The sequence below is a fragment of the Lotus japonicus genome, chromosome 1 (genome assembly GCF_012489685.1).
Source record: "Lotus japonicus ecotype B-129 chromosome 1, LjGifu_v1.2".
Taxonomy (NCBI): domain Eukaryota; kingdom Viridiplantae; phylum Streptophyta; class Magnoliopsida; order Fabales; family Fabaceae; genus Lotus; species Lotus japonicus.
The window spans coordinates 122,736,123-122,764,084 of record NC_080041.1 but is presented as its reverse complement, the minus strand read 5'-3'; the positions used below and the strand labels follow the sequence as shown (position 1 = coordinate 122,764,084).

General features: G+C 34.5%; 2 protein-coding genes across 5 annotated transcripts; one reads left to right on the top strand and one right to left on the bottom strand.

Annotated features, from left to right (window-relative positions):
* Positions 1–15,194: 15,194 nt before the first annotated feature.
* LOC130730097 (pyrroline-5-carboxylate reductase) lies at positions 15,195–18,978 on the top strand. 2 transcript variants are annotated; one of them, XM_057581991.1, is made up of 7 exons: positions 15,195–15,392; positions 15,481–15,529; positions 15,608–15,699; positions 16,336–16,408; positions 17,052–17,172; positions 17,767–17,872; positions 18,522–18,978. In XM_057581991.1, exons 1-7 carry the CDS (start codon positions 15,195–15,197, stop codon positions 18,702–18,704), a joined length of 822 nt encoding a protein of 273 aa, XP_057437974.1. In that variant the 3' UTR covers positions 18,705–18,978. The 2 variants fall into 2 exon arrangements, with proteins under 2 accessions (XP_057437974.1, XP_057437973.1); XM_057581990.1 differs by having other exon boundaries at positions 15,481–15,699.
* A 24-nt stretch (positions 18,979–19,002) lies between these two features.
* On the bottom strand, positions 19,003–22,657 carry LOC130730096 (lycopene beta cyclase, chloroplastic/chromoplastic). 3 transcript variants are annotated; one of them, XR_009016239.1, is made up of 5 exons: positions 22,427–22,657; positions 20,146–20,418; positions 19,776–19,966; positions 19,256–19,368; positions 19,003–19,136 (listed from the first exon to the last, which is right to left on the bottom strand). XR_009016239.1 is itself a non-coding variant. In XM_057581989.1 (2 exons), the coding sequence occupies exon 2, from the start codon at positions 22,188–22,190 to the stop codon at positions 20,682–20,684; it is 1,509 nt and encodes a 502-aa protein (XP_057437972.1). In that variant the 5' UTR covers positions 22,191–22,208; positions 22,427–22,582; the 3' UTR covers positions 20,552–20,681. The 3 variants fall into 3 exon arrangements, 1 of the variants encoding a protein (XP_057437972.1); XR_009016238.1 differs by having other exon boundaries at positions 19,776–20,418; XM_057581989.1 differs by lacking the exons at positions 19,003–19,136; positions 19,256–19,368; positions 19,776–19,966; positions 20,146–20,418 and adding an exon at positions 20,552–22,208 and having other exon boundaries at positions 22,427–22,582.
* Positions 22,658–27,962: the final 5,305 nt, after the last annotated feature.

Here is a 27,962-nt window from a genome sequence, read left to right as displayed (position 1 = left end):
ATGGGAGTGAGAGGGGTGGTGGCGGCTAAGCATTGGAAGAGACAAGGGTATTTTAGTAAAGTTATATATATTTAATTAATGAATTATTTTTATTGTTAGTTGATCTGGACCGTTCAAATAAATAACATTAAATCCAATGGTGAAAAGACAAACTGAAGCACCTGACAAACTGACACACGGTAGATGAAACCCTTTGTCTTGCGTTGTATAACCCGTACAAAATATTTGATATTTTCAAATAAGGAAGCAGAATAAACTAAATGTTGGCTATGACACTACTACAAAAAGGCCGTTGGGCAGCGCCTTCGGGGTAGTGGTTCTTGTTAACCGCTACCTAAGTGTTGTAAAAATGAAAAAAATAGGAAAAGAAGAGGATCTCATAATAGAAACGCTACCCAAATAATATTTTATCGGTGTTGGGTACTGGTTATTGGAACCGCCACCCAAAGTCTTTGTTTTTTATTTATTGGAACCCTAACTTGCGCCAATCTTTTCCCCTTTCCCCCTCTCTGTCTCTACTCTACCGTTCTTCTAGTCTCGCCCACCGAACCCTCACCGTTCACGATCGAACATCTCATCTGATCTCGCACCCCAAACCCTCACCGTTCTCCATCGTGATGGTAGCTCTTGTTCTTCACGAAGTGCTTTCTCAGGGTAGCTCTGGTTCTAGATCGACGAAGTTGCGGACTCTTACGGTAGCACTTGCTTAGGACATTCGAGAGCTTCATCAGCTTTTCAGGTTTCACTCTCCCTTTCTTGCGAAACCCTTACTCTCTCACTTTGTCTTCAACTAATTTTTGAAGTGTATATCTCCCTCTGATTTCGATTTCGTTTGGTTTTAGCTTCTGTTTCTGTTCACCGGCACTGAATAGAAGGTAAGATTTTGCTTTTGGCTAGTTTTCTTAGAGGAATCATGAGCACATTTGATGATTAGAAGATTGCCTGGCTTGATTTTGATTTTGGCTGGTTGCTTGTGCATATCTGTATTATTTGTTACTTTCATCTTATTTATAGACACTTGAAGTGATTTTGCTATTTTTTTATACTGCTATTTGATTATGTTCTCTTATAGGGAATTGTCTCATTTATGTGTTTTGTCAGAAGAGGGGCTAAAATCTGTTTTAATGTCGGCAATACATATTTATTTAGAATTAGGAGTCTAGTATTAGTTTAAATAAGGGTTAGCCTTCGACTTTTTGTGTTGAACTATAATTACAATTTACAATCTGAAGTCTTTATTGTTTCCTTTCCCTCCTTCCTTATCTAATAACCTATAACTTCAATTCCATAATTTCATCAGTTATGTAGGTACTACAATGATCTATTTGTATTTGACCTGGATCAAGTCAAGGTAAATACATTTAAATAATTGGGTGACATTCTACAATAAATATGTTAATTGCTATTTGCTACTGCAAGTTTCGTATGCTGTAATAATGTCTGATCTTGTGTTCCTTAATGCGACTAACACCAATCTGATTTTCTGCTGCTGTGGCAAGAAATAAAGCCTAAGCCTGGAGCAATGTGGCCTACTGTTCATAGTGGTTTTCAATTATTTGTCTATAAAGATGATGTGCGCAAAATACTGATCCTGTTATATGAGGCTAAGGACAGGTTAGTTGAATGAAATTGTGTTTAAATCTGCTACTGCTGTTGTGAATAAGGACAAGTCAGTTGAATTAATTAAATTGAAATCCTGGAACTGGTTGAGATGCAAGTTAAAGGGGTTCTCCTACTCATATTCTTGGGTTGCTGATATGGAGCACATCACTTTTATATGCTAGCAGGTCAGCCCTATAAGGCAGATCCAAGAAAGGAGAGTAGAAACCTGAGATCATTGCTATCCTTTGAAGAGTGATCCAAGACACTCTTCAATTACTTGGGTATGTATGTGCTTTTGCTCATAAAACAAAATTGTTCCTATTCTAAAGTTTCCACTTTTTTTTTATAATTTCTAAGTCCTATTAACATTTATCTGATTGAACTTGTTCATTTGCAGGAATGCAACAATTCCTTGCATCACCCTTTTGCTTGGTGGTAACTCACTCAAGGTATAAAAAAAACTAGCTTCTACAGATATCTTCAGCATAATTTAACCAATTGAGAGCAAAACAATGGTTATGTGAATGTGAACTTTGTCTTAAATGGCAGGGTTGAAATCATCAAGTGTAAAACCATTGACACTCATCTGCATTTTTTTAGGTGAGTTATTTCTCTTTCATGCAGTCTTCATGTCACTTTGTTCACTATATTTATTGCTCTCTGTTTCTTCAATTTCAAGTGCGTTGATTGGTTTTGTTTATTGTTGTGCATGAGTGGTTAATAATTTTATTTATGAAATGCTTGGTCATAATTTGCTCTTTTTTTTATCTCCGTCCTTTCGTCCCTTAGTTGTCTTTAGTAGTGCATTCAGTAAAAAATCTTTTTGTACGTGTTCTCATCTTTTTGCTCCATTTTTAAATCTCTTGGGTGCTTTTGAATGAAAGCAGGCCTGATCCATTGTTGATGAGATAAAATAGGTGATCACAGCAAGTTCTAGTACAAGAAAAGAGAGCGCCAAAGCTGGAGATTTTTATGCTGAAGAGTTAGAATTGGTTAAGAAGAAAAATATAGAAGGGGAAAAATAAAGAAGGGGAAGAAGTTTTTGATCAGGTTAGTTGTTTATGCTCATCTAAAATAATATAAACCTTTCAGTAACTTTGGAGGATTTTTACATCAGGTAATTGACACCCAAATTATTAATGTCGATAGCTTTTCTTTTTCTATGTGTTGCATCAGCATAATTACTTGGCTGAGTGTGAGCATTAAGAAATATAGATAAGACATCTATTAGAAGTGTGCAATGTCTATCTTCTAACTGGTTGTTTAGTGTTACTCATAGAGCTAGCTAGCTGGTTGTTTGGTCTAATGTAGGTTTATTTTGCTTCTCATGATTCTGAGCACATCATGATTCATCTAATATTCTGGATCAGTAGATTCATCATAATTAATTGTGGTTTTTTTGCATGATTTCTATGCAGTGAAGGTTGGAAGATTTGTTCAAATGTTGCATAAGTTGATATCACTGGGCGGACAAAGTCTAGCAAAGCTTTGGTGGGGAAAGATTCTTGAGAGGATGTCATTGAGTGTTCTACCTCTTTTGCTGATACAGTTTATTTATTGTTGGGATCTCAAAATTGTTGAATTTATTTTGTTTGATTTCAGCACAGTTATATAGATTGGGTATCAATATTAATTTAGTCATGTTTTGATTCATTTGGTTGCATGTTTTGATTCATTTGGTTGCGGTTAAAAAAAAGTTAAAATAAGTTGGGCAGCGGTTCTCCTTTTTTTTTTTTAAATATAGGATAGCGGTTTTTTCCTTGATGCGTAGCGGTTTTCAACCGCTGCCCATTTAATGCCATGCGTTGCGGTTCGCGGAACCGCTACCCATCTTTTAATTGGGTAGCGGTTAAAAACCGCTACCCAACTTTAGCAACGCTGATTTAAGCACCGGTCGCAAAACTGCTACCCAACTCATAACAGAACCGCTACCCAAGGCCTTTTTTGTGGTAGTGTGAGCCTATACTCACTCATTGAATACATATTTCAAAATGCAAAAGACATAATGGTCTAAAAGATGTCCATCAATATGGCACATGTTTTCTCTCCTTATGGATGACTTTTTGTAATGAGCTTCATGTAGGATAATATCTGCTGAAACCCTTGATTCATATACCTTTTTACTTCAGTAATTTCAGCATAAATGGAATCTATTAGAGCTCTTTGCTCCCGTTTCATTTGCTTAAGAGAGTGCTCTAGCCTCTCAATCCTGACTGTCTTAAAGTCATCCTCCACCACTTCTTCTAAAATAACTACGTCTGGAGCATTAACAGGAACAAAGAAGTCTAGAGGGGGGGAGTTTACATAAAACTCGGCAGGAACATGAATTGTTTCAATTTGAGATGAATTAAGATCAATGATTTCAGGTGTTGCGACACTTGGTTGGTAAGGCACAATTTCCCTGTGATGATTCAACACTACATCTGGTACAGTAAAAACATAATATTAATTAAGACTCTTATATCAAAACAAAAAATAGGGCACATGTTTAAAATTATGATGTTTAAAATAGAAAGATACACACACACACACACACACACATATATATATATATATATATATATATATATATATGTGTGTATGTATCACTAATTATCTCCATTTAAAGCAAAAGATTATTGATCATCCTAAACGAGAAATCGTTATTGACTTTCAAGGTTCCATAATTACATTAACCTTTCGAGGTTAAAATTTAAAAAGCCTAGTTTATACATAATTCAGTGATAGAAAATAAGATTTCTTAATGTAGAATTAAGTTTTAAACTATGAAGTCTAATGTCTACACATTTTATGAACAAATAAATATTTTAGTGCTAACATTGAAACCTTTACCTTCTGGTTGTTGTTTTTTACCATCAACAATTGTCACTGCTTCTCTTTTTTCCTTACCTAACAAAGTTTTCGCAACCTTGCTAACACATATTTCCTGAAAGTTTATTAATAAACATTAAAACATCATATTGAATGGTAACGGAAAAAATTAAAATAAAAAGGTACATTGCTAAGAATTCATAAACTCACTTTAACATTAAAACATCGTATTAAATAATCAGATGCTATGATATTCTTGCATCCTTCTTAGCTCAAGGAAAAATAATGCTACAATTCAAATTTTAAAATGAACGGAAAAAAAATTGATTATGTTTAAAAGGCACGCAACTAATATCAGATGCATTTCTGTGGGTATGGTGTTTCCGGGATGCGATGAGGAGGCTATTCGTGGTTTGGCGGAGGAGCATAGAGAGAATTGGCATGTTCGCTTGTAGGTGTTTTGGTGTCGGGCTCTTGGTTTTTGTTTTGGTTTTGGGGCTCTTGTGGGTGCTTGGTGGTGGGTAGGGTTTGGCTTGTTCTTGTCTTTTTTTCTCTCTGTTCGGTTTCATTGCTCTTTTGGGTAGGCTTTGCAGCTTTCTTTTCCTTTCCCCCTGTGTGGGTTTGTACCTTTCTATTGATTTTGAATAAATCCCTTTTGCTCTAAAAAAAAATATCAGATGCATTTCTAATTTTTTCTTTCATTATGAACACATAAAATTGGAATTCGTCTTTTTTTTTAACAGTGGAATTCTTCATAATATAACCTGAAATAAATAATTAGAAAGATTTATTTTTCTATGTGTGTGCAAAATAAATTCAAAGTCATTATGGATTTACAATATATCTACTTTACTACAAACTATAAAACAACTAGGTGGTTCTATACCTGTAAGAGTTTTTTTTTCCTAATTTGTTAACATAATCTATTTGAGAAAAATGAAATTTTTCTATATATTTCTTTCAAAATATAATCTAACATAAACAGTTTATTCTAACACTATCTTATGGTTGCATAGGCTAATGATTCCTATGGAAGCTTGTGGGATGAGCCGGAAATGCCTATTAGTAAGCTTTTTGTTGTATTGATCAAAATTTAAATGATTATTAAATGATCATTTCAATTTTGAAACCACATACCTTGTCTGTTGTTCCATCGCTTCGTTCAGATCGAGTCCTTTTTCTTGACTTTGAAATCGTCTTTCCACTTTGACTTCCATTCTGAATTAACAGTATGACTCAAATAACCACATGAAGTATATAAGAGATAAAAATATTTAGATAAAATATAAACCATATTTTAAGAGGAAAAACATCTAATTATGCTATTAAATTATAATTATTATTGAAACCCTTATAATCTAGAAATATTCATACATATCTTCTTGTTTACAACATACATGAAAGATTCAGGAATTATTGTCTCTTCCCTTGGTGTACTAGTTTCTGGTACATTAACCAATATTTTTTCCTTTGGTTAATAAGTCTCTTTAGTTGGTACTATTCTTGGTTCATCAAGAAATTTGTATGATATTAGATCGACGTCAATTGCCTCTTCTTATTGTGTTGGCGTTAAAAGGTTTGTTTCAGAAAATTTCTCAAGCTAAACATAACATACATGAGAAAATATATTATTTATCTATGTAAAGTATATAAAGATGAAAAAAGCATATCAATGAGAAAGTTTAATTAATATTGGAACCTTGATAATCTAGAAATGTTCATACATACCTTCTTGTTTAGGGCCTTCATGTTTGTTTCATGAATCAATGCCTCATCTTTTGGAGTACTAGTTTCTAGTACATCAGCTACTATTTGTTCTTTTGGTTCAGAAGTCTCTTTTGTTGGTATTATGATTGATTCATCAGGAAATTTATATGATATCGGATCGGAGTCAATTTCCTCTTCTGATTGTGTTTGCGTTGAAGGGCTTGTTTCAGAAAATTTCTCAAGCTAAACATAACATGTATGAGAAAAATATTGTCTATGTAAAGTATATAAAGATGAAAAAAGGATATCAACTAGAAAGTTTAGTTAATGTTGATACCTTGATAATCTAAAAATGTCCATACGTACCTTCTCATTTAGGGAATTCAAGTTAGATTCATGAATCAAAGCCTCATCTTTTGGAGTACTAGTTTCTAGTACATTAGCCAATATTTTTTCTTTTGATTCAGAAGTTTCTTTGGTTGTTAGCATTCTTGATTCATTGGGAAACTTGTATATTGGATCTGCATCAGTTGCATCTTCTGATTGTGTTGGAATTGAAGGATTTACTTGGGAAAGTTCCTCAAGCTGAACATAATATAAATGAGAAAATATATATATATATATATATATATTATTTATGTTAAGTATATATAAAGATGAAAAAAAAGATATGAACGAAAAATCAACAATAATTTAATGGAGCTAGAAAACATGAATAGATCCATTTAAGGTTTTGTAAAAATAATGTAACTTTAATAATATATCAATGTTCATACATACACTCTTTTCTAAAGAATTACTTCCAAGTTCATCAATCAATTCCTTATCTTTTAGGTACTAATTTCTGTCTATTAGTCAATATTCACTATTTTCATGTAGTAGTGTTTGGTTCCTAATCCAATACCTTGTCTTTTTTATGGCAATAATTCAGTTGACTATAACTAATATAGTAACAAATTGAATAAGTACATATGCTCATGCGTGATGCATTATGGTTAATATCATGGAGTTAGAGTTAAAAATATAGATATACATGTCGGCTATCTGTGAATTATTTCTAGACATATATGTTTGAATCATGTCAACATACTCTTATAATTCATTTCACTTACACGGTTCTCAGTGTTTTCTAGTAGTTTTTGCATCCTCTCATTAATGTGAAACTTCCATGGGAAAAAATCAATTTGAACTAAGGGATTAGCGCTCTAAACTAATTTTTTTATGAATATCCATCTATAGTATTTTCTTTATGTATTTTAAAATCCTTACTAACCACAAGAAGTAAATGAAAGGCTCATAAAAAAGAATATATGTGTACACGCGCACACATCATATTTCACAAAGTCTATTGAAGTTTATGGAAAAAGTCTAATGATCAAATTAAAGAATATTATCGAAGCATACAAATAAAATTATGAAGACCAAAGTTCTATGAATAATGCTTGGATACACCAAGGTTTTAAAGACAAGGGTATGAAGAACGAAGTTCTAGCTAATTCTAAAGAATGAATTGTTTCACCAATGTGCTAAGCGACCAAACATCATGAAGAAGTGAGAAAAACCTAGGTTTTATGTTCTAACACACTAAGAGGACCGAATCTCTCTAAAGTGATGCATCATCGTAGTACCACTTATTCTGGCCTAACGTAAAAAAGTGACAATGTCAAACATTTTAAATTAATATTTGTTTAAACCACTTTTGAGTGTGTCTATCATACTATGATTTCTCTTTCACAGGCTTAGTACTTCTATTACTATTAAAATAGAAAGAATTGTTAGAGAAATATTAAAAGAACTATGATTTAAAAGAAGAAAGATATGGCAAGTCAACTCACACACTCACTCTACTCCATCATGATATCCTCTCATTTTTAATGCATGAAATGGACAGAATGAAATAGCCATGTGATCTTATTGAAGATATAATGGATATAAAAGGATGTAAAAAAGAATGAATAATATAGAGATCTCACAAGAAGAAATTGAAAAATTCATATGCATTCAAAACTTACATTCTCTCATTCTTTATTCGTGTATAGATAAAAACATTCCTTGAGCCATCATAAACATATAATTTACAAACATTTAAGGATTATAATGAATGAGATAAAAATATATTTCTTCTAATTTATTGGGAGGCTGTTTAAACCTAAAAAGGCTAGATGTGAAAACGTTATTTGGTTAAAAAGTTTGAATAGGCTTTAGAATACTTGGTATAGTCTTTAAGCAGATGGTGAAAAATTCCAAAGAATTTTGGGGAGTGGAGGTAGTCCAAGTGGATATATAGGGTGAAGCCATATAAAAAATTAGTACATTCTTCCATATCCCTTCTCTACTATTTTTTTCACGAACCAAGGGGTTTTGAATCTAATCTCATAATGTTTCAAAGTGTTTACAAAATTTAAAGAATAATCTTTGAAAGGGATAGATTTATTAAAATTAAAAAAAAATCAAATCCCATATATTGTGTTTTCTCTTTTCAGTTTCAATATATACATATTCTCACTAATCACTATATATCTTGAATGTTATTCTAGAGTATATATGATACACAACATAAAGTTTATGCATCGATACAGTAAAATATTAAAAAGAAATTAGCACAAGTCATTTCTAAAAACAAAACCATTTTCATTTCAGATATCATTAAACTCACGAAAAACGAGAGTAAGATCTACCCCTCCCCCCAAATCAAAAAAATAATAATGATGTTCAACCACTAACAGTCACAAATCATACAACAATGAAAAAAATTAAATCATAAAGCACAAAAGTTATTCTAAGAATAGTAAAGAAAAATTGATTAGGATTAGTTACCCATTCACTATCCAATGGTGATGTAAAAGACTCCTCTTGCCTTCTTGATGAATCTACTTCCTCCATTTGAAGGGAAAGAAGATCATCCATGGTTTCCTTATCTTCGATGAAGACCAATGCAGATGAATATGGATCCATTTCTTCAGCTGATTGTAAGCTTATGATCAAAACAATTTTAAAATCCTTAGATAATTGAGAATGAGAAGTATCAAAAACCACATTCGCACACACACGCACGCGCACGCACACACACATAGGGTGTAGGGTCCCTAAATAACATTAGTTTAGAAAATCCACTAAAAGGTGAAGCCAGCTGAGTCTGATTTTGTATAAACATTCATTTAACTTATACAAAACTGGTTCTTATTCAAAGACATTACTTCATTGTGACAAGCAGTCATTCTTTTTTACACATATGTTAGGACGAACAAATCGTTATCCACACCCACATGTTGAGCATAAGTAAACATAAACAAATGCAGTTATAACATCAAGGGGTCCAAATTAAACGAAATGGCTCATCAAAAGACTGAGACAATAGCTTATTAGAAACAATTGACATAAACACACTTTACAAAACATCTACTACCTCATTACAGGATTCGTATTTAACTTCATCATTCTCATTCTATTCTTCTTCTCATGGATCCTCTTTCATAGGTGAAGTATGATTTACAAGACCAGAGTGTCCAATAGTGAACTCCCTCCATTACATCTCTTTCATAGAATGTCTTTGGGAACCTACTTTCTTACGAGGTGATACCTTGACTCTTATGTCACACCTTTCAAGTGGAGATCCATTTGAGAATTTTAGAGGTCTCATAGTAGAAGGATTAGACGCATCAAAAAAAGGATAGTGGGGAGAAACATGAGGAAAAGTTGCAAATGCACGTAAACACCATCTCAACAACATCAATTCAATTAATATTCCAGGATTTGAAATTTCACACTAAGATAATCGTTCAATCAAACACAATTTCTTATATACTTAACGACAACACAGTATACACAAATACTTATAAAGATTATATATCTAATTAGAAATTCAACTTAACTACGAATCACTTAGATAAAGCGTATATAAGCAAAACACACAAGCGAGGTTGATTTTTAATACAGATGCATACAAAGAACTCTAAACATATTCCCAATCAATAAATCTTAAATGAACCACATAAACGTAAACTAAAATCAGAGAGAGTAATGTTTATACCCGAAGTGTTTCTGACCTCTGGAAACCTCAATTTCACTCTGAAGTTATTCTCGTAGTAGCTTCTAAACCTGCAGAGCTCTAAAATCAGGATGATTCTTCTTTCATGGATGAAAAATAAATGATCAAGGATTTATTCACGATGGATCCTCAGGTCAAAGAGAGTGGGAACACAAAGAGTAGCAATTTTTACCTCAACCATATCAAAACCTAACGAGTGTTGATGGGAAAGGCTTCAAACCTGCAGAGATATGAAATCAGGATTATTCTTCTTTCATTGATGAAAAAGAAATGATCAAGGATTTATTCATGATTGATCCTTAGGTCAAAGAGAGTGGGAACACAAAGAGTGACAATTTTTACCTCAACCATATGGAAATCTAACGAGTGCTGATGGGAAAGGCTTCAAATCTTGGTGAAGGGAAGAAGGACGAAGAAAAATGTTGGAGAAAGATAAGGTTAGACACAAATATGACTTTGCATGGTGGACTTAGGATGATTTTTTGGAGAAAAGAAAACCGTAAGAACGATTGGAACGGTGTAAGGATTCAGGTGGTAGGTTCAGATTGTTGAACAGGAGAATAAAGGTGGAGGAGGGTAGTGGCTATCACGGTGGTTCGGTTGTCTCTTGAAGAAGAATGAGAGAGAGAAAAAAAACAAGGGGAGTGGTGGAGTCGTCGTTCAAATGAAAAGAAAGAAGTGAATGATTGGAAGGGGTTATATGGTATGGTCGCGAAAAAACAAGGTGAGGAAGGAGCAATTGTACAATCTTATTATGTAATAGTGTTTTCCATTTTTTATGTATTTAAACCAGATGTTCTTATCCCTTTGAGAAACTATAAGTGTCCGTCCTAACAAATAACATTGTAGGGGTTTGCATTTGTGTTCTCAACTATGAGTCAAAAGATAAATACTAAAGAAAGATATTAATTTAAATATTAATTAATGGAAATTGAGGTCAAAATACCTTTAAATACATTTAATAATATTTCATTCATTTCAAAAAAAAAATTCATTCTATGTATATATTAATTATTTTTAGGAAGAAAATATTCATCAATTATTAAAAATTGCTTATATACTTTCCAAATATTCACATGAGAAAATACTAATTATAATATTAATTATCTAAATTTTCTGTAAAAAAATTAAAATGTATATTATTAAGTAGTACATTGATTTTTTTTAAATTGTCCTGTCAAAATTCCAAATACAAAAAATTGCTCTTCATCGATACTAGTATTTAAATAAATGTTAATGATTATATTAATTAATTATTATTTAAATAAAAATGTAAGTATATTTAATGATTTTCAAATATAGTATTAATATTCAAATATATATATATATATTATTGTCTACATTAAAGTTATTATATAATCATATAAGTTTTTTTTTCGAAAACAAAAGAATATATTAATAAAGATAAACAGCTATCCTCATGAAAGAGGAAACACCAACAAACCCTCCTCTAAAATAACAGAGGGAAAAAGGAAGCCCAAAAGCAATCCCACAAACAAAAGTCAATATTAATAAATAGAGATATATATTCTAATACTATAAAAACTAAAAAGTACAAAGGTCAATATTAATAAACTAAATTTTTATTCAAAATACCTTCAATAGTATTTTATTCTATTATATGTATATATTAATTATTAAATATAATATAAATAAATTTCAAACACTAAAACTAATGTCGATATATATATATATATATATAGTTGCTTTAGGGAAAAAATATTCCATATATTTAGTTTTTTTGGTATATTCCATATATTTAGTAATTCACATTAAAAATATTAACAATAATATTTTTTTATGAGAAAAATATTAACAATAATATACACAAATTATTATTCCAATTTAAACATATCTACCTATTATTTTACATAAATAGTTATCAATATGATAATTATCATTTTGCATTTTAAAACTATTATATTATAATAATTATTATTTTTATTATTATTATATTTTACTAAAGATATATGCATATATAGGTAAAATTCAGTTCAAAAAATATTAGTTTCGATCAAAATACCTTTAGATACATTGAATAATATGTATTCAATATATTATTATATATATGATATAAATTACTATACATATTAAGACTATTCTATAATAATAATTACAACAATAATACGTTAAAAAAACAATAATAATAAGATTTTGTTATGAGCAAAGATGTAATTTTTATGTGAGAACCTAAGAATAAATTACGGTCGTTAGATCTAATCATGAACGTTTTAGATTAAAACAAGTGATCACATGACTATTAATTTGTTTTAATCTGGATCATTCATGATTAGATCTAACGGTTGTGTTTTATTCTTATGTTTTCACATGATATCACATTTCTCATGACATACATCTTTTATATATATATATATATATATATATATATATATATATATATATATATATCTACTTACATTATTAGGATGCATACAGTGTACTGATGAATTTCCGAATTCCCCAACAAAATAACTATATCTCTTGGAGAACGTTGGTGCTCACTATAACATTGATGAGCTGAAAATTAAATGAAATATGAAAGTCATTGCTCTAAGTACCTTTACTTTGTGTTTGGTAATCGTTGCTTCAATTGAAAACACTTTCCAAATTTTGCAATTGTTGCATCAACTAGCAATACTTGCAAAGTAGTACTATTCACCAAAATAAAATTAATAGTTTTATTAGAGAAAAAATATATGATACAAAAGCAAGAAAATAAGGAATGTTCACTTGCTAGAGAAGTAATTTGTAGGGAGAAGATTAAAATAAAATAAAAATGTTAGCAATACTTCATTTAACATTCTCTTCTTTATTTATTGAATTTTTTTTGAAAATGTTTTATTTATGGAAATTAATGTGAGATCTACTAAAAATATGGATTATATTTTCAATTTAATGCGACCACATAAGTTTTAACAATCATTGAAATCATGTTGAAAAATTGTGTTAAAGAGTGTTGCAACTTGCTAGCACTCATTAAAATAATTTAAACCACAAGTTGTGACGTAGTGGTTACCACATGTAATAACTAGAGGAAGCAGACAAGAAATCGTCGAATCTACTTTAAACTCTTCCTCATTGTGGAAACACTGCAAAGTTATGAAATTGTCTAAGAACATGCAGCTAACCGCAGCTGAGACGGCTGATGAAGCAAAAGAAATCAAAGAGTTTGCAAAATAGATTCTTAAAATTGGAAATGGCGACCATCCTGATTCCGGAGCAGGAGAGTACGATGTCCAAATCCCGCCAGATCTGCTCATCCCAAATAGTCCTGACCCATTAATGGAATTGATTAGATATACATATCCTGACCTTGCGCACAAAATGAAAGACCCTCAATTCTTTCAAGATAGGGCAATATTGGCCCCTACACTAGAGGTTGTTGAAATGATAAACACTTAAATGCTTGGGATGATAGCTGCACCAGAGCATGAATATCCGAGCTCCGACTGTGCCTTGCGATCTGATGAGGATTCTGAAATCCAAGGTGAGTGGTTTACCACTGAAATTTTTTAACGAAACTAAAAGTTCAGGAACGTATAACCACAAACTTTTATTGAAAGTTGGGACTCCAATAATGCTTTTGAGAAATATAGACCAAGCAGCAGGTTTATGCAATGGAACCAGGTTAATTGTGGACGAACTTGGTGAACGTTTTATTGGTGCAAATGTTATCACGGGAACAAATGTCAATGACAAAGTGCACATTTTAAGAATGAACTTGGTTCCTTCTAATTCCAAATTTCCAATTAAATTCAGAAGAAGACAGTTTCCAATTGCAATATGCTTTGCTATGACCATAAACAAGAGCCAAGGACAAACACTATCTTAGGTTGGACTCTTCATTCTGAGGCCTGTCTTCACTCATGGTCAGTTATATGTAACTCTTTCCAGAGTACGCTCAAGAAAAGATCTTAAACTTTGTATACTCGATGAGGCGGGCAAACAACAGACCAGTACTGTAAATGTAGTGTTTAAGGAAGTTTTTGGAAATGTTTGATGTACACAACACAATTACAATTACAATTATTTATTTCATTTTTCTCTTCATCTATCTTTACAGGGTTGCCTTATACAATAATAGCTTATTTATTTATTAAAATATTACAACATAAAATTTCCGTGCAACGCACGGGTTACGGAACTAGTAATTACACATATTTGGTTTGATTCATATTCACATTTTTAAACTATGAACTGAACCAATCATCTTTGGTTTGCCATCAGCTTAGTTTGATTTGGATTTGAAAAGAAAAAAATCCAAACCAACTTGATTGGTTGGTCGGTTTCATTATGAACACATGTAAAACTAGAAGTAAAGATTTTTTTTTGTTACAAATGTAAAAATAAACCAACTAAACTAGAACATCCTGACACGGCAAGAACACCACACTTGTAGGCGGCAACTTCAAAACACGCCAAAGGCAGTTAGTTCTAGTTGCATACTCAAGCAAATGTATCAACCGCCATATTACGCTGTCGTAGGAGCTGACACACATAAATTTATCAATCACAATAAAGCATGTCCTGAATCTAAAGAATCACATCTCAATGCCAGAACTGAGCCACATCTTGCAATCCTATCACCACCTCAACTAACTCTAACACAATCAGAAAAACAAGCCACCTTACAAAAAAGAAAGAAAATATAATAGAGACTCTCTAAAAAGTTATGATATATATACACCTCTTTACTTATTTTCCACCTTCATTTCTATCTACTTTTCTTTTCTCTATCAATCAAATCACCTATCACATCTTTACTTTCTTTCTCCTCTCTTCCTCCACCTCTTCACACCTCAGAAATGAGTCTGAGGTGTGAAGATATAATTATTCATATTATTTTTATTGAGCCAAGAAATTGGTGAGTCATAATAACAAGAAGGCTAACAATAATAAAGAAATATAGAACCCTCAAGTATCTTGATCACGTGTACACTTGAAGAGTGGCCAACCAAACCTCTCTCTCTATATCTGCGTCGTCACTTCACACTCTTCTCTGAAACTAACAATTCAACACTCCAACATGGAAATCGTTCCGATCCCCGCCGATTCCTACACACTCGGCTTCATCGGCGCTGGAAAAATGGCCGAAAGCATTGCCAAAGGCGCCGTCCGCTCCGGCGTACTGCCACCGTCTCGTATCCGCACCGCTCACTCCAACCCAGCTCGCCGCGCCGCCTTCGAAGCCATCGGCGTCACCGTCCTCGCCTCAAACGACGACGTATTCCACTCTCCCTTCTTCTCTTCCTTCTCCTCTTCCCTCTCTCTCGAATTCGAACCAACTCGTTTGCTTGTTTCTCTGTTTCCAGGTTGTTCGGGAAAGCAACGTCGTCATTTTCTCCGTGAAGCCTCAAGTAGGTATTGCCACACGATCTCAATGTCGATTTCGGCTTGCTCTAGATTCGTTTTTCATTGAAGAGTTTGTGTTTGTTGCAGTGAAAGATGCGGTGTTGAAGTTGAAGCCGCTCTTGACGAAGAACAAGCTTTTGGTCTCTGTTGCTGCTGGAGTCAAGTTGAAAGATCTTCAGGTTACACAACACAGCTGTTTTCTTATTCTGAATATCTGCACTTTTACATGGCTTGTTAATTGTTATTGTTAATATGATTATTGGCAAATAAAAAAAGAAGCTTAAGGAAAATTCTGAATTGCTTCTTATGGCTAAGTATTTGGTTTTAAACAGGTAAATAAGTGCATGTTTGGATACACGAGGAAAGTCAAAATCACGGTATACAGTTACAAAAGTCAAGAGAAGTTGCTTCTGTTTACTGTGATTTTAACTCACCGTGGTCCAAACATGCACTAAGTCTATTTAAGTTTATAGTTAGTTGTGGAGAAGTTAGATGAAGGAAATCTTGAAAAAGTGGAGGTGCACAAGCTGATTTGAACTCAAGCAGAATCTATTATTAGAAATTTTATCTTGATTACAAGATTATTTCAATTTTTTTGTTTTCATTCAAGTGTTTGTTAGTAAAAAGTTAATGTGAACTGGGTTTGAATCAACTTGCATTTTGTATTGTAAATATAACCCTCACTTTAGAGTATTTTAAATCCCATATATTACATGGTTTGTGGAAGTAGTTTTTAGTTACTTTCCGTTTCTTTAGCCTTGCAGATTTAATTAGGTTGGATATTTTTATGGAAATGGTTGTTTCTGTAAATGTAGGAATGGGCTGGTCACAACAGATTTATAAGGGTGATGCCTAATACACCTGCTGCTGTTGGCGAGGCAGCGTCAGGTATTGCCTTTTTATAACTATGTCTTAGAGCATATTGTGTTCTGTTCTTCAAGTTTTTTTCTCTGTGTTGAGAGTTTAGAATGGGTGCTATGTGACTTGTTTTGTATAACTTGGCAGTTCCATAATTGACTTTCTTAATTCTAAGTCGCTAGTTACAGTTAGCAGTCTTATTGGTTTCAGAATATTCATTATGACTGTAAGATGTTGGATGTTACTCATGAATGAGAATGACTAAAATAGTTTTTGTTAGTCACCTTGTTCTTCAATTTCATGGAGAGTGGGTTTTACAGCTCCCAAAATGTAGTCTCTTAGATGTATATTTATTAAAGTTTGATCATTTAGTCTCAGCATTTCTTTCTTCCTTTTTTTTTCTTAGAGTTTGATCATTTATTAAAGTTTGATCATTTGGTCTTAGATGCATGAATTGCATGGGTTTAACATTCTCAACTATATGAGGGCCTTCTTTCATAAATTACAAGTTATTGCTTCTTTCATGCCTTCTATTAATTATGGGAATTCTGTATTTTGTATTCTTTTCTAGGAAACAATGGTTATTGCTTACAGCAACTATTTCTTTATCAAGTTGCATATTTGACAGTTATAAAGTTGCATGCATAGATTAACTTAAGATAAACTATCACAGTTATGAGCTTGGGGGCAGCTGCTACAGAAGAAGATGGAAATCTTATAAACAAATTATTTGGCTCAATCGGGAAAATATGGAAAGCTGATGAAAAGTATTTTGATGCAATAACTGGCCTGAGGTATGTAGATCATTTTCTACAACGATAGAGTTCTATCTGGATATTATCTAAGCAATGCTCAAGAAATTCCATTTTATCTTTGATGAACTGAAAGTTTCTTAGAGGTAACATACTAAGATATGATACTAGTACAAGGACAGGATAAGAAGGTTCAAGTCACAATATGCCCGTACAATTCTAAGCTCTTTACATTTGTGAGAACAAAATATGTCTAGAATCTGAATTTTCTGCTGGGTGATAATTGTCCTTTTCTGTTTTAGTTGTGTGTGAACATGGGTACTAAACTCTGGCCTCTACTCTAAACTCCGCACCTGTCCAACTATCCTTCTTTTTGTAATGCCTATACATTCAATCCCAATTACCATTGTAAATTGATTCAACCTCAACTGTTCTAGTGATTCGTGAACCTTGCCCCTACTTTTTAGATTGTCTTGTGGTAGCTTCTAAGTTCTGAGTTCTGACAATAGCTATACTGCACCATCCCTGAAAGCCCCGAAATTATACAAGCATATATACTCTCTGCATACATGTCTAGTTGGAAAAGAACTTTGATTTATTTACTAAACTTTCTTCTACTTCTCTTAAATTGTTCAGTGGCAGTGGTCCTGCTTATGTTTATTTAGCAGTAGAGGCTTTGGCTGATGGAGGAGTAGCTGCTGGCTTACCACGTGATCTTGCATTAAGTCTAGCTTCTCAGACTGTAAGTGAAGTGAAATACTGTCATTTAACTATTTAACAAGGGTATTTCATCCTTTATTTTTCTGAGTGTTTACTATTCATCTGATGCTTTTTCTTGCATTGTCTTATACTCCAATGTTATCCATTTTGTTAAGAAAATCATATGTTTCAGTTTCATACTTTTGTGGATTAAATGTTTCTAATGATATTATTAGCTGTGCTGTTTATAAGTCCGGTAAACACAACTCAATCTATACTAGATAAGGGTTTCCTACTATGAACCTGGAATTTGATTTAAGGGATTCACTAAGTGTCAGCTATGTTGCTGTGTATACTGGCCAGATTGAGCAAGTAACCAGTCAAATCAATCTAAACCATCTAGTTTATATTATCTTCATCCAACTGATCGCAGAAACGCTAGTTATTACTACAGTGCAACCAAATTGTATAGATGTATCTTTTAGACTTGACTGCAAAAGATAAGCATATACTAGTACTCCAAAGAAGACCGAAAACATAAATAAGGTTAGACGGTTAATAAAATTGCTGCTGCTTGAATATGGCAGCAAGATTCTCAGTGGACATGATGTTGTTGGGGAAAAAATCTGCATACCTTACATACATTGGAAAAACTTGTTCTTTTAACTGTTCTCTTGATTTGTGTTTTCCAGGTACTAGGAGCAGCATCAATGGTCACCCAAACTGGGAAGCACCCAGGGCAGCTCAAGGATGATGTTACTTCTCCTGGTGGGACAACAATTGCTGGCGTTCATGAGTTGGAAAAAGGTGGGTTCCGTGGAACACTTATGAATGCTGTTGTTGCTGCTGCTAAGCGTAGCCGAGAGCTTTCCTAGATCCAGATGAGGATTCCACTTTATTAAGTGTTGATTTCAGTAGAACTCTATTTTTTTTTAAATATTATGCGAATTTGGGCTCTTCTTTGAGATGGATAAATCCTGCTAGAATGTTTGGCTATAGCAACTGTCTTTCATTTTTTTAGAGAAAAAATGCTACTAGTATGAAGGGTTTGGCCAATTAGCACAGCATATGATAGTCACGAACAAGCATGTCTAGGGTTGATGTTTTTTTTACAGAAGAGAAGTAATAAAAGAACCCTTGACCACTAAATGTATGTTTGGAAAACCATTATAATGGGTTATAATGAATTCTGATGATTCGTTAGGATACAAATTATGAGACAAAAATCATGCAAGGAGTAAGCTGTGTTTGATTTGGTGTTGGGTTGAATGTATCGCCAACGGATGATTGGAGCTTCTTTGACGTTTCTTGCAATAACCGAAACACAGTAAAACTATTATCAGCAAACATAAAAGTACCTTTTCTTTGGATTCTTTCTTGCAACAATCCAAACAGTGTTAACTATTCTCAGCAAGCATAAAAGTACCTTTTCTTTGGATTCATCTTTAACATGCACACACTAATGCATCCGTGTTTGAGTGCATTTGATTTCTGATCAGTCTGGGCTTCTATTTTATTTAAATGCCAATCATGATACATCTGAAAGTCATAAAGGTTCCACATTCAATTAATCAAATCAGATATTTAAGTTAAATGCTTCCAATTGAAAGCAAGAATATCTAGGTACTAATATGAAACAGCAGACACAAAGTTCATCTGTAGTATGCTTTAATTTTTTTTCACGTTTTCATAATTTTATCCTGAGGTAAAAATAGTTTGCTGTCAGCTTTTTAAATTCTAAGAGTTCTTTGGATAAAAAAAAATGATTACTTCTTCTCTTACGAAAAGCATTCCTGAACATTAATGCCTGACCACTGACCTTGCCATTGAACTCAAGTCCGGTTACTCAATATTTTAATACATTGTAATCTTAATTATTTAAAATTCAAGAATGAATAAAGCACAATAATTCAGGATTTATTTATTTAGTTTAGAAGTAACTTCACTTTCAGTTGTGTTGAGTTTTCTAGTTGTGTAATAACCCATTTCAACTCCTTTGGACCCTCCTTTCCTTGTTGACTGCAATGCAAGAGCCTGCTATTCGCCTCTAGCTGGTGAAAAGATTCATGCACTGAGATACCTCAGGCACTGCATCATCTAAAACATGTTATTGCATGATTCACAACTGACATGGTGCCTGAGTTCAGAAATAAAATTTGTCTCCGTGAAAGGTTGTTGAATTCATTCGCACCTCAAACTTAGAGGTCAAAATAAAATGAATGATTTGAAAGAAAAACCATGAACTAGCAGATACAGAGTGGAATAAGATGTTGATAAAACTGACTGGCTTAAAATTCGGGTTAAGGCTAACTCAACCTCAAAAGCTGCCTCAGGAGTGAGGATTGCGCTGCCCATATAAGAACTATTTTGGCTATATCTCCAGTCAATGTGAGACTTTGACACCCCTCACGTGTAGAGCTGGACGTCTGAAACTTTAAGTTTGCATGAGTGGACATCTGCTGATTGCTCAATTATGGATGGCCCAATAAACAAATCTTAGATAAGCTTTGATAACCTAACTTTTGGGGTAGAGTTAGGCCTAACATGAATTCTGAGACAAGCCCTTGATAGAATTAGACCAAGCATTCTCTAATGCAGCAGCAGAAGTGTGAGATTCTTTAAAAAGATAATAATTAACCAGCAAAGACGAACGGATATTTTTCCTCATAAAGCAATATACAATCCAAGTATATGGAAAATAATCCCAAAAGTAAGCAAAGAATAATAGGAATCAAACCAATATATATATACTGAATGAAAATCTATAATATCAGTAGGGGAAAAAAAAAACACTACAGCTGGAAGCTCACAACACAAGTAACATACAGAGCAGATTAGAAGGAAAAAAAAACTTATTCTTTATCTTGTATCAAGTTGTTGATCATATTTACCAAAGGAACAGTTCCCTTCGCCATAATCTCTATCCTAGAAGTATTAGAAGCATAAGAAAATAGAGAGAGACCAAAAACTAGCAGCTCTGGAAGAAACAGTCTTGATGATAGGAATCCATGCCAGTAATGAGGTTCGAGATCAAAAAATGCATCAAAAAATCTCCTCGTGCCGGGTAAATCAAGCTTGAGTAAGATGTCCATACCGAAACAGAAGAACTCCCTCTGCCGCCTCCTTTCGATGGGCCATAAATCTTTCCACACTAGTGAAGATAATCCATCTCCTGAGATGCCTCTATCAGAACCAAGGTACTGAACAATAGCATTAGCAACAATAGGAGCAGCAGCTAGGGTCCTTGCTACCATATACCCAGTTGAAGGATGCACCATCCCGGCAGTACCACCGATTCCAATAACTCTTTGCGGGAGAACCGGTAAGGGGCCACCCATCGGAATGACACAGTGCTCATCCTCTTCAATGCTCTTCACTTTAATGCCCAAGTGTTTTAGCCTAGCAACCATTCTGTCCTGTATATCATCCATACGCAATCCAGGGCGTGCAACAAGAGAGGTTTCTTCAAGAAATATCTTGGTGGATGAAAAGGGCATTGCATATAAAAAAGTGGGTATTCTGCTATTCTTCTCCTTCAGCTCCATATTATTGTCCAGATGTGAGTCTCTCCAGTCCATAAAAAGCATTTTATCCACGTCAAACGGGTGCTCCTCAACCTCAGCTAAAATCCCATAGGCAACTTGGTAACCTGGATTATAAGGCTTATCATACTGAACAAGAGATCTTGAAAAGCCAGTTGCATCAAGAACCACAGTAGCCTGAATAGTGACGCCGTCATTGCAAATCAACATGGACTTCGATTCCTCATGAATAACCTTGATGACTTTAGCCTGGTGAAACTTGACACCATTTGAAATGCATTTTTGCAGCATCTTTGACTTCAACAGCTTCCTATTAACCCTACCATAAGGTCTATCTAGATACTTCTTTGTTTTGTCATCAATGTAGACAACAGCACCAGACCAAGTGGTGTCAAGGCAATCAAGCAAATCCATGGCTTCAAATTCATCCACCCAAACACCATAATTATTGGGCCAAATCAACCTAGGGTTTGGGTCAATTGCACAAACTGAAAGCCCTGCCTCAGAAACCTGCTGAGCAACTGCAAGCCCTGCAGGGCCTCCTCCCACAACCGCGAGATCGACAACAGCTCCCTTCATCGAATCATACAAAGGAAGTTCAAAATCCAGATTCTCCTTCTTGACCTCTGGAACAAGCTCTAGAAGGGCACTGCTACTAGCCCTCAAACCACCACCACATCCACCCCACTTCACCACTGGTTTCTTGGAACCAAACCTAAACTCCAACCTAGAGGACCCTGAATTGTTCAATTTCTCTGAATAACCATGAAGTGGATGCAAAAATCCAAGCTTGTTAGGTGTTTTGAGCAAAGTATCCATAATGGATTAATGGGTATCCTACAAATCTCTCAAAAAGTCAAAATCCTTAATGAATCTTCAAAAATTCTCAAAACACCATCTGGGTCACACTAAAAAATAATCAACAACAATAATCTCCCTTTAAAGAATCTACTTTGCACAGTTACTCCAATTATAGAATCAGCTATGGCAGCAACAAAATGGAATTGCAATAATCACAGCAAGCAGCAAATTTTCAGGTAGAATTGATGGCTTACCGTGAAGCAGAGGAAAGAGAGAAAACGAAGCATTGCAAAACTCACATGCAGAAGCCGAAGACATAAGACATGGGCTATGGAAAGTGGAGATGGTAAAGCTCTTGTGACCAGACACTATGTTGTCTACGACAAATCCCAAGTGGGTCATATTTTTTTCTAGGAAAATAGAATGGAAAATTGGGAAATTGTTTGGTATTGGATAACATCCTATCATAACAGATGCCAAACTCCAACTGGTTCACCTATCTATATCATAATTACTCAATTGCAACTTGCAAGAGAGTGAGAGACTTACTATTTGTCATTTTGGTTGAGGGCTTTCTTCCATTTCATGCATTAAAAAGATAAAAATTTATGATTTGTAATTTGATTATATTGATTATAAGTAGAGTAAAAGAATTAAGGGTTAAATATGTTCTCAAGCAATAGTGAATTATTGACACTGGTTATTGAGTTAATTTTTTATTAAATTCATCACTTAACTTGTTTTTTTATAGGTAAATGTTAGTGGTTAGTAAATTAGTACAAATTATCTTTCATTAGGGTTGGAACCCTGCCTCTTCACCTGTAACTACTCATAACTCAACCATGTGAGCTACACACACTTGTTGATGTGTGAGATTTAATCCCTATAGCAATTTAATCGATGATGGATATGATGATATATAGGTTTTTAGTGACATTGATTTTATTCAATCATCGTCTCTAATAATTCTTACCTGAAGAGGAAAAAGAAGATTAAAATTTCTTTAAAATTTATCATCTTTATCCCAATTATCTTCATCCTTCAACAACTTCTCCTTCTTCAACAATTAAACTTTAAAATTCATAAATTTGTCCTCTTCATCATCTTCTTAATCTCCTCATATATTAACCTAATCTAACTCTTTCAAGTGTAAAGATAAGTATTAAATTTTATTTAGTAATTACTTCTTCACAAATTATTTCTAGCTTAGTCTAAGAAAGTAAATTTTAATTTTTAAAGGTGTTCTTACATTGACCTCACACTCTCTGATCTAGGGTTTGAGCCGTCAAGATGATAAAGATAAAAATGAATGAAACTTGTCTTATTGAATGATGGGCTTAGCCTTTTATAGCGGGGTTAAACTCTAACCCTAAGTCTATTACATTTAGGCCTTGTTATAGCTTAATGGGCCTTAAGTCAGGAATAGCCCAACTCGTTAGTATTCTGACTAAGCCCGAGGGGATGAACCCACCGAAGGGGCTCGTCCCTTCCTATGCAGGTCGAGCCGCCTGATTTAGGGTGACACCAGTCCACATGACCGCAAGACACCAAGACCAAAGCTTTGAGGACGAAGTGTGTCTTTATCCTTGCCAACATAGGTTCCCCACTAAGTCTTGGGTAGAGATAGGGGTCGTCCTTGCCAACATAGGCTCCCCTTCGGACTCCATATCTCTTTTAACTCTATATATGTGGACACTTGATATCTATGAGGGTTCACTGTCTATATATGGACTGCCTTGCTTGATCATCCTCGCAAACAGACTTGAAGGTCAAGCTTTAAGACAAGGCGGAGGGCTAGTAGATCAACGGTGAACCGTTCCACCAAGGCCTAAAGTTTTGTGTCGGTGCTTTACATTAATTAATTAATGATAATATGCAAGTAAAATTCTCATTATCTATATTTACATTATTGATAATATTAATTAATCATTAATAATATTTTTTACGATGAATTATATTAAATAACTATTAATAGTAAAATATCTCAACTTCAAATATATAAAAGCACGTAAAATACTAAAAATGTAGAAGTGTTTTGACTTTTGAGTTTTACATCAATTACAATATTAGTTAGTTATTAATAATTTTTACATTATTAGTTATATTAGCTAATGATTAAGTTCAAAAAAATTAAAATTATGAAAATTATTTAACAAAAGCAAATGAAAAGTAAATTTATACACAATATTATGATAAATATTTTTATAAAAATATAGATAAAAAGGATAGCGAGTTGCATATATTACAACATCCGGAAGTTACGACTTACGATGTGGTTAAGGATGTACTTATATCTGGTTAAGTGTGTAATATATGGTCACTGATATTAAACTACACTAAAGTAACCGATAATATGAACTTCATTAACCACTAATTATCAGGTATTTTGTATTTCATTTCTTGCTTCCCTTGTTGTTGAGTCCATGTCTAGTAATAGAGAAGAGCCAATAACATGTAGCACAAAACCCACAAGGGCATACCAAAGCAGGAAGAGTCAGAAAATGTAGAACCCTCTCCTCAGATTATCGTCGTCCCCCTCCCCATCAGTGTGTGTCGTGTAACGCCCCGATTTCTCGAACGTCATGAAAAACCAAATAACATAATTATTTGAGTTGATTTTTCCAACAAATTGAATGTATTTGGACATTTGTTATTTTAAAAATTAAATCAGTTTTTTTTTTTTCATTATTATTTATGTATGAGAAGTTTTTTTTTCAATTTGAAAGTTGGTTGAGGGAAAGGGAGTGGCCGAACCTTCTTGTTAGGGAAAGTTGGTTTTCTTTATTTAATTAAAAGAAAATAAATAAATAAATAAATATCCTAACAAACTAGAGGGGGGGGGGCGGCCAAGGCTTGTTAGAGGGAATCTTGGGAAGTTGGTTACTTGCTTAGTGGAAAAGAAATTAATTTGAATCAAAATTAATTAAAAATTATATTTTTGCCCTTGGGCTTGGGCTAAAATTAAGGGTTTTATCGTATTTTTACCTCCACATCCTCCACTATAAATAGGAGTCTCAGGTGATGGGAAATCACAACTCAGAGCTCTCTAAATTTTCGTGAGTCTCTCTCTCTCCCTCTCCAGAGTTCTTCTTGACCTCTATAGGAAATAATTCCTATAGTAACTAAGCTCTGCTTCCTTCGGGAAGTAGTGAACTCAAGTATTCTTCTTCTTGTTTACAAGAAGAAGATGTAATATGGGTTGATTTTAGGGGATGGGGTTCAGGACTGGGAGATTTATCTCCCTAGTTTTGATGATGACTCAGCCTGGGGCACCGATTACCGCCAGGTGAGGAACATATATGTCGGCGGCGCTATCATCTTCAAGCGTGACCCGAGTGGACATGTTGTGGTGACTCAGCCCCTTAGAGGAATGATTCGGTTTCCTCATGCACCTTCCCGATTTGGACTTCCTGTGGAGATTGCTAGCAGTACGGAGTCCGATCCAGAGGAGATTCCGATTTATGAACCAGGCGAGGGAAGCGAGCCTTCGGTGAACTCGGAGTATCGTAACCCTGCGGAGGGACTTCTGATACCAAAGGAGGAGCCTATGAGCCCAGTGGCACCACCCGAGTATGGACTCGATGAGGGACTCAAGGATCTTGCACCCGAGGTACCCGATGTGCCGCATGGTTTCAAATGGACCATAGAAGAGTTAAAGCAGTGGAATCTGGAAATGCAAGCGAAGATTCAACAGGGAACAGAAACGCTAGATCCTTCGAATATGTGGGTTGGACACTATGCAGACTGTAATCAGGACCATGGGTGGAAATGAGAGCGTTGATTTATCTTTAAAGTTTAGTTTGCAAGTACTTTATTTGAATTCTTGATGTAATCAAATCGACGAGTATTACAATGTGGTTTATTTACACACCTGGGTGTGGCCACGTGTTTTATTTATTTATGAAGTTTTAATTTTGGACATGTCGATTATCTTTGTTAAATGATTCCGCGCGTTTTGAAACTAATGGTTATTGAAGAGTTTTACGTAAAATGCACTTTTACTCGGCGAAAATTCTTTACGAAAATTAGTGGTAATTTTGGACATGTCGATTACCACTAATTTTCGTAAAGAATTTTCGCCGAGTAAAAGTGCATTTTACGTAAAACTCTTCAATAACCATTAGTTTCAAAACGCGCGGAATCATTTAACAAAGATAATCGACATGTCCAAAATTAAAACTTCATAAATAAATAAAATCTGTGGCCACACCCAGGTGTGTAAATAAACCACATTGTAATACTCGTCGATTTGATTACATCAAGAATTCAAATAAAGTACTTGCAACTAAACTTTAAAGATAAATCAACGCTCTCATTTCCACCCATGGTCCTGATTACAGTCTGCATAGTGTCCAGCCCACATATTCGAAGGATCTAGCGTTTCTGTTCCCTGTTGAATCTTCGCTTGCATTTCCAGATTCCACTGCTTTAACTCTTCTATGGTCCATTTGAAACCATGCGGCACATCGGGTACCTCGGGTGCAAGATCCTTGAGTCCCTCATCGAGTCCATACTCGGGTGGTGCCACTGGGCTCATAGGCTCCTCCTTTGGTATCATAAATCCCTCCGCAAGGTTACGATACTCCGAGTTCACCGAAGGCTCGCTTCCCTCGCCTGGTTCATAAATCGGAATCTCCTCTGGATCGGACTCCGTACTGCTAGCAATCTTCACAGAAAGTCCAAATCGGAAAGGTGCAAGAGGAAACCGAATCCTTCCTCTAAGGGGCTGAGTCACCACAACATGTCCACTCGGGTCACGCTTGAAGATGATAGCGCCGCCGACATATATGTTCCTCACCTGGCGGTAGTCGGTGCCCCAGGCTGAGTCATCATCAAAACTAGGGAGATAAATCTCCCAGTCCTGATCCACCAGCTCGTCCAGAATCACCATCTGTTGGCGTTAAGCGCCCAAACAACAAATAACAAAATAGCGAGGGTCAACTTCTGACTCTCAAGTAGTTCCTGTCTAAGCATGTTATGAACAACTAGATATCCCAAAAATATATTCAACGGAATTATATCGATAGGGTTAATCACATAGCCTAAGTTTCAGTCAGTCTATGCGTCCTCACTTTTCACACAACCACCCTTCACCTTGGATCCAACACCATTCGTCCAGCAGACGAACAACACCATGAGCAAAGCTCACAACATCATGGCGTTCCTTGGAACGACCACAACACACCATGGGTCAGACACCCACAAGTCATAACATCACGGTTCAAACCGCATTCACTCTCGCGTGCAAGTTATCAGTTTTGTCTCTAACAGAACCACTGTTCTCATGGTCCATAGTCCTAACCAGACCTATGTTCCACTAATCATAATCTCTACTTGCATGCGAGTAAACATCATAAAATCCTAGTCTCATGTTACTACTTCAAGTAAATAGACAGGCATTTTATCTCATGCTATTGAAATTAAATAACATCATGCATAATTTCATTTAGCAAATAAGGCATACTTGAACTAGCATACATCAACTAACTAATTCTATAGCATACTATGAATTTATCATACTAACTTAATAATAAATCATACATCATATCATCACTTAGCATAATATTGAATACTAATACGAAGCATGTTATCAACCACACTCGCATACAACTTTTCACATGCAGGAAAGCAGTAAGACTTCTCTAGACGGAAGTGCCCTCACCTTTGCTATGCTTTCCACGCGAGATCGAGTATGTTCGATCTAACCTTTCCGTGCGCGAACCTGCACGGACCAACAAACTAGGGTTAGAATTTGAAGGAAAAAGGAGCATCATTTCCCCCCTTCAAATA

What these genes read in the sequence shown, in the direction of transcription:
- LOC130730096 (XM_057581989.1), bottom strand. Translation starts at nt 22,190, where the DNA reads ATGGATACTTTGCTCAAAACACCTAACAAGCTTGGATTTTTGCATCCA.
- LOC130730097 (XM_057581990.1), top strand. Translation starts at nt 15,195, where the DNA reads ATGGAAATCGTTCCGATCCCCGCCGATTCCTACACACTCGGCTTCATC. An exon ending in TGTTGGCGAGGCAGCGTCAG is followed by an intron (nt 16,409 to 17,051) that starts GTATTGCCTTTT and finishes AAACTATCACAG; the next exon opens with TTATGAGCTTGGGGGCAGCT. An exon ending in GATGCAATAACTGGCCTGAG is followed by an intron (nt 17,173 to 17,766) that starts GTATGTAGATCA and finishes TAAATTGTTCAG; the next exon opens with TGGCAGTGGTCCTGCTTATG.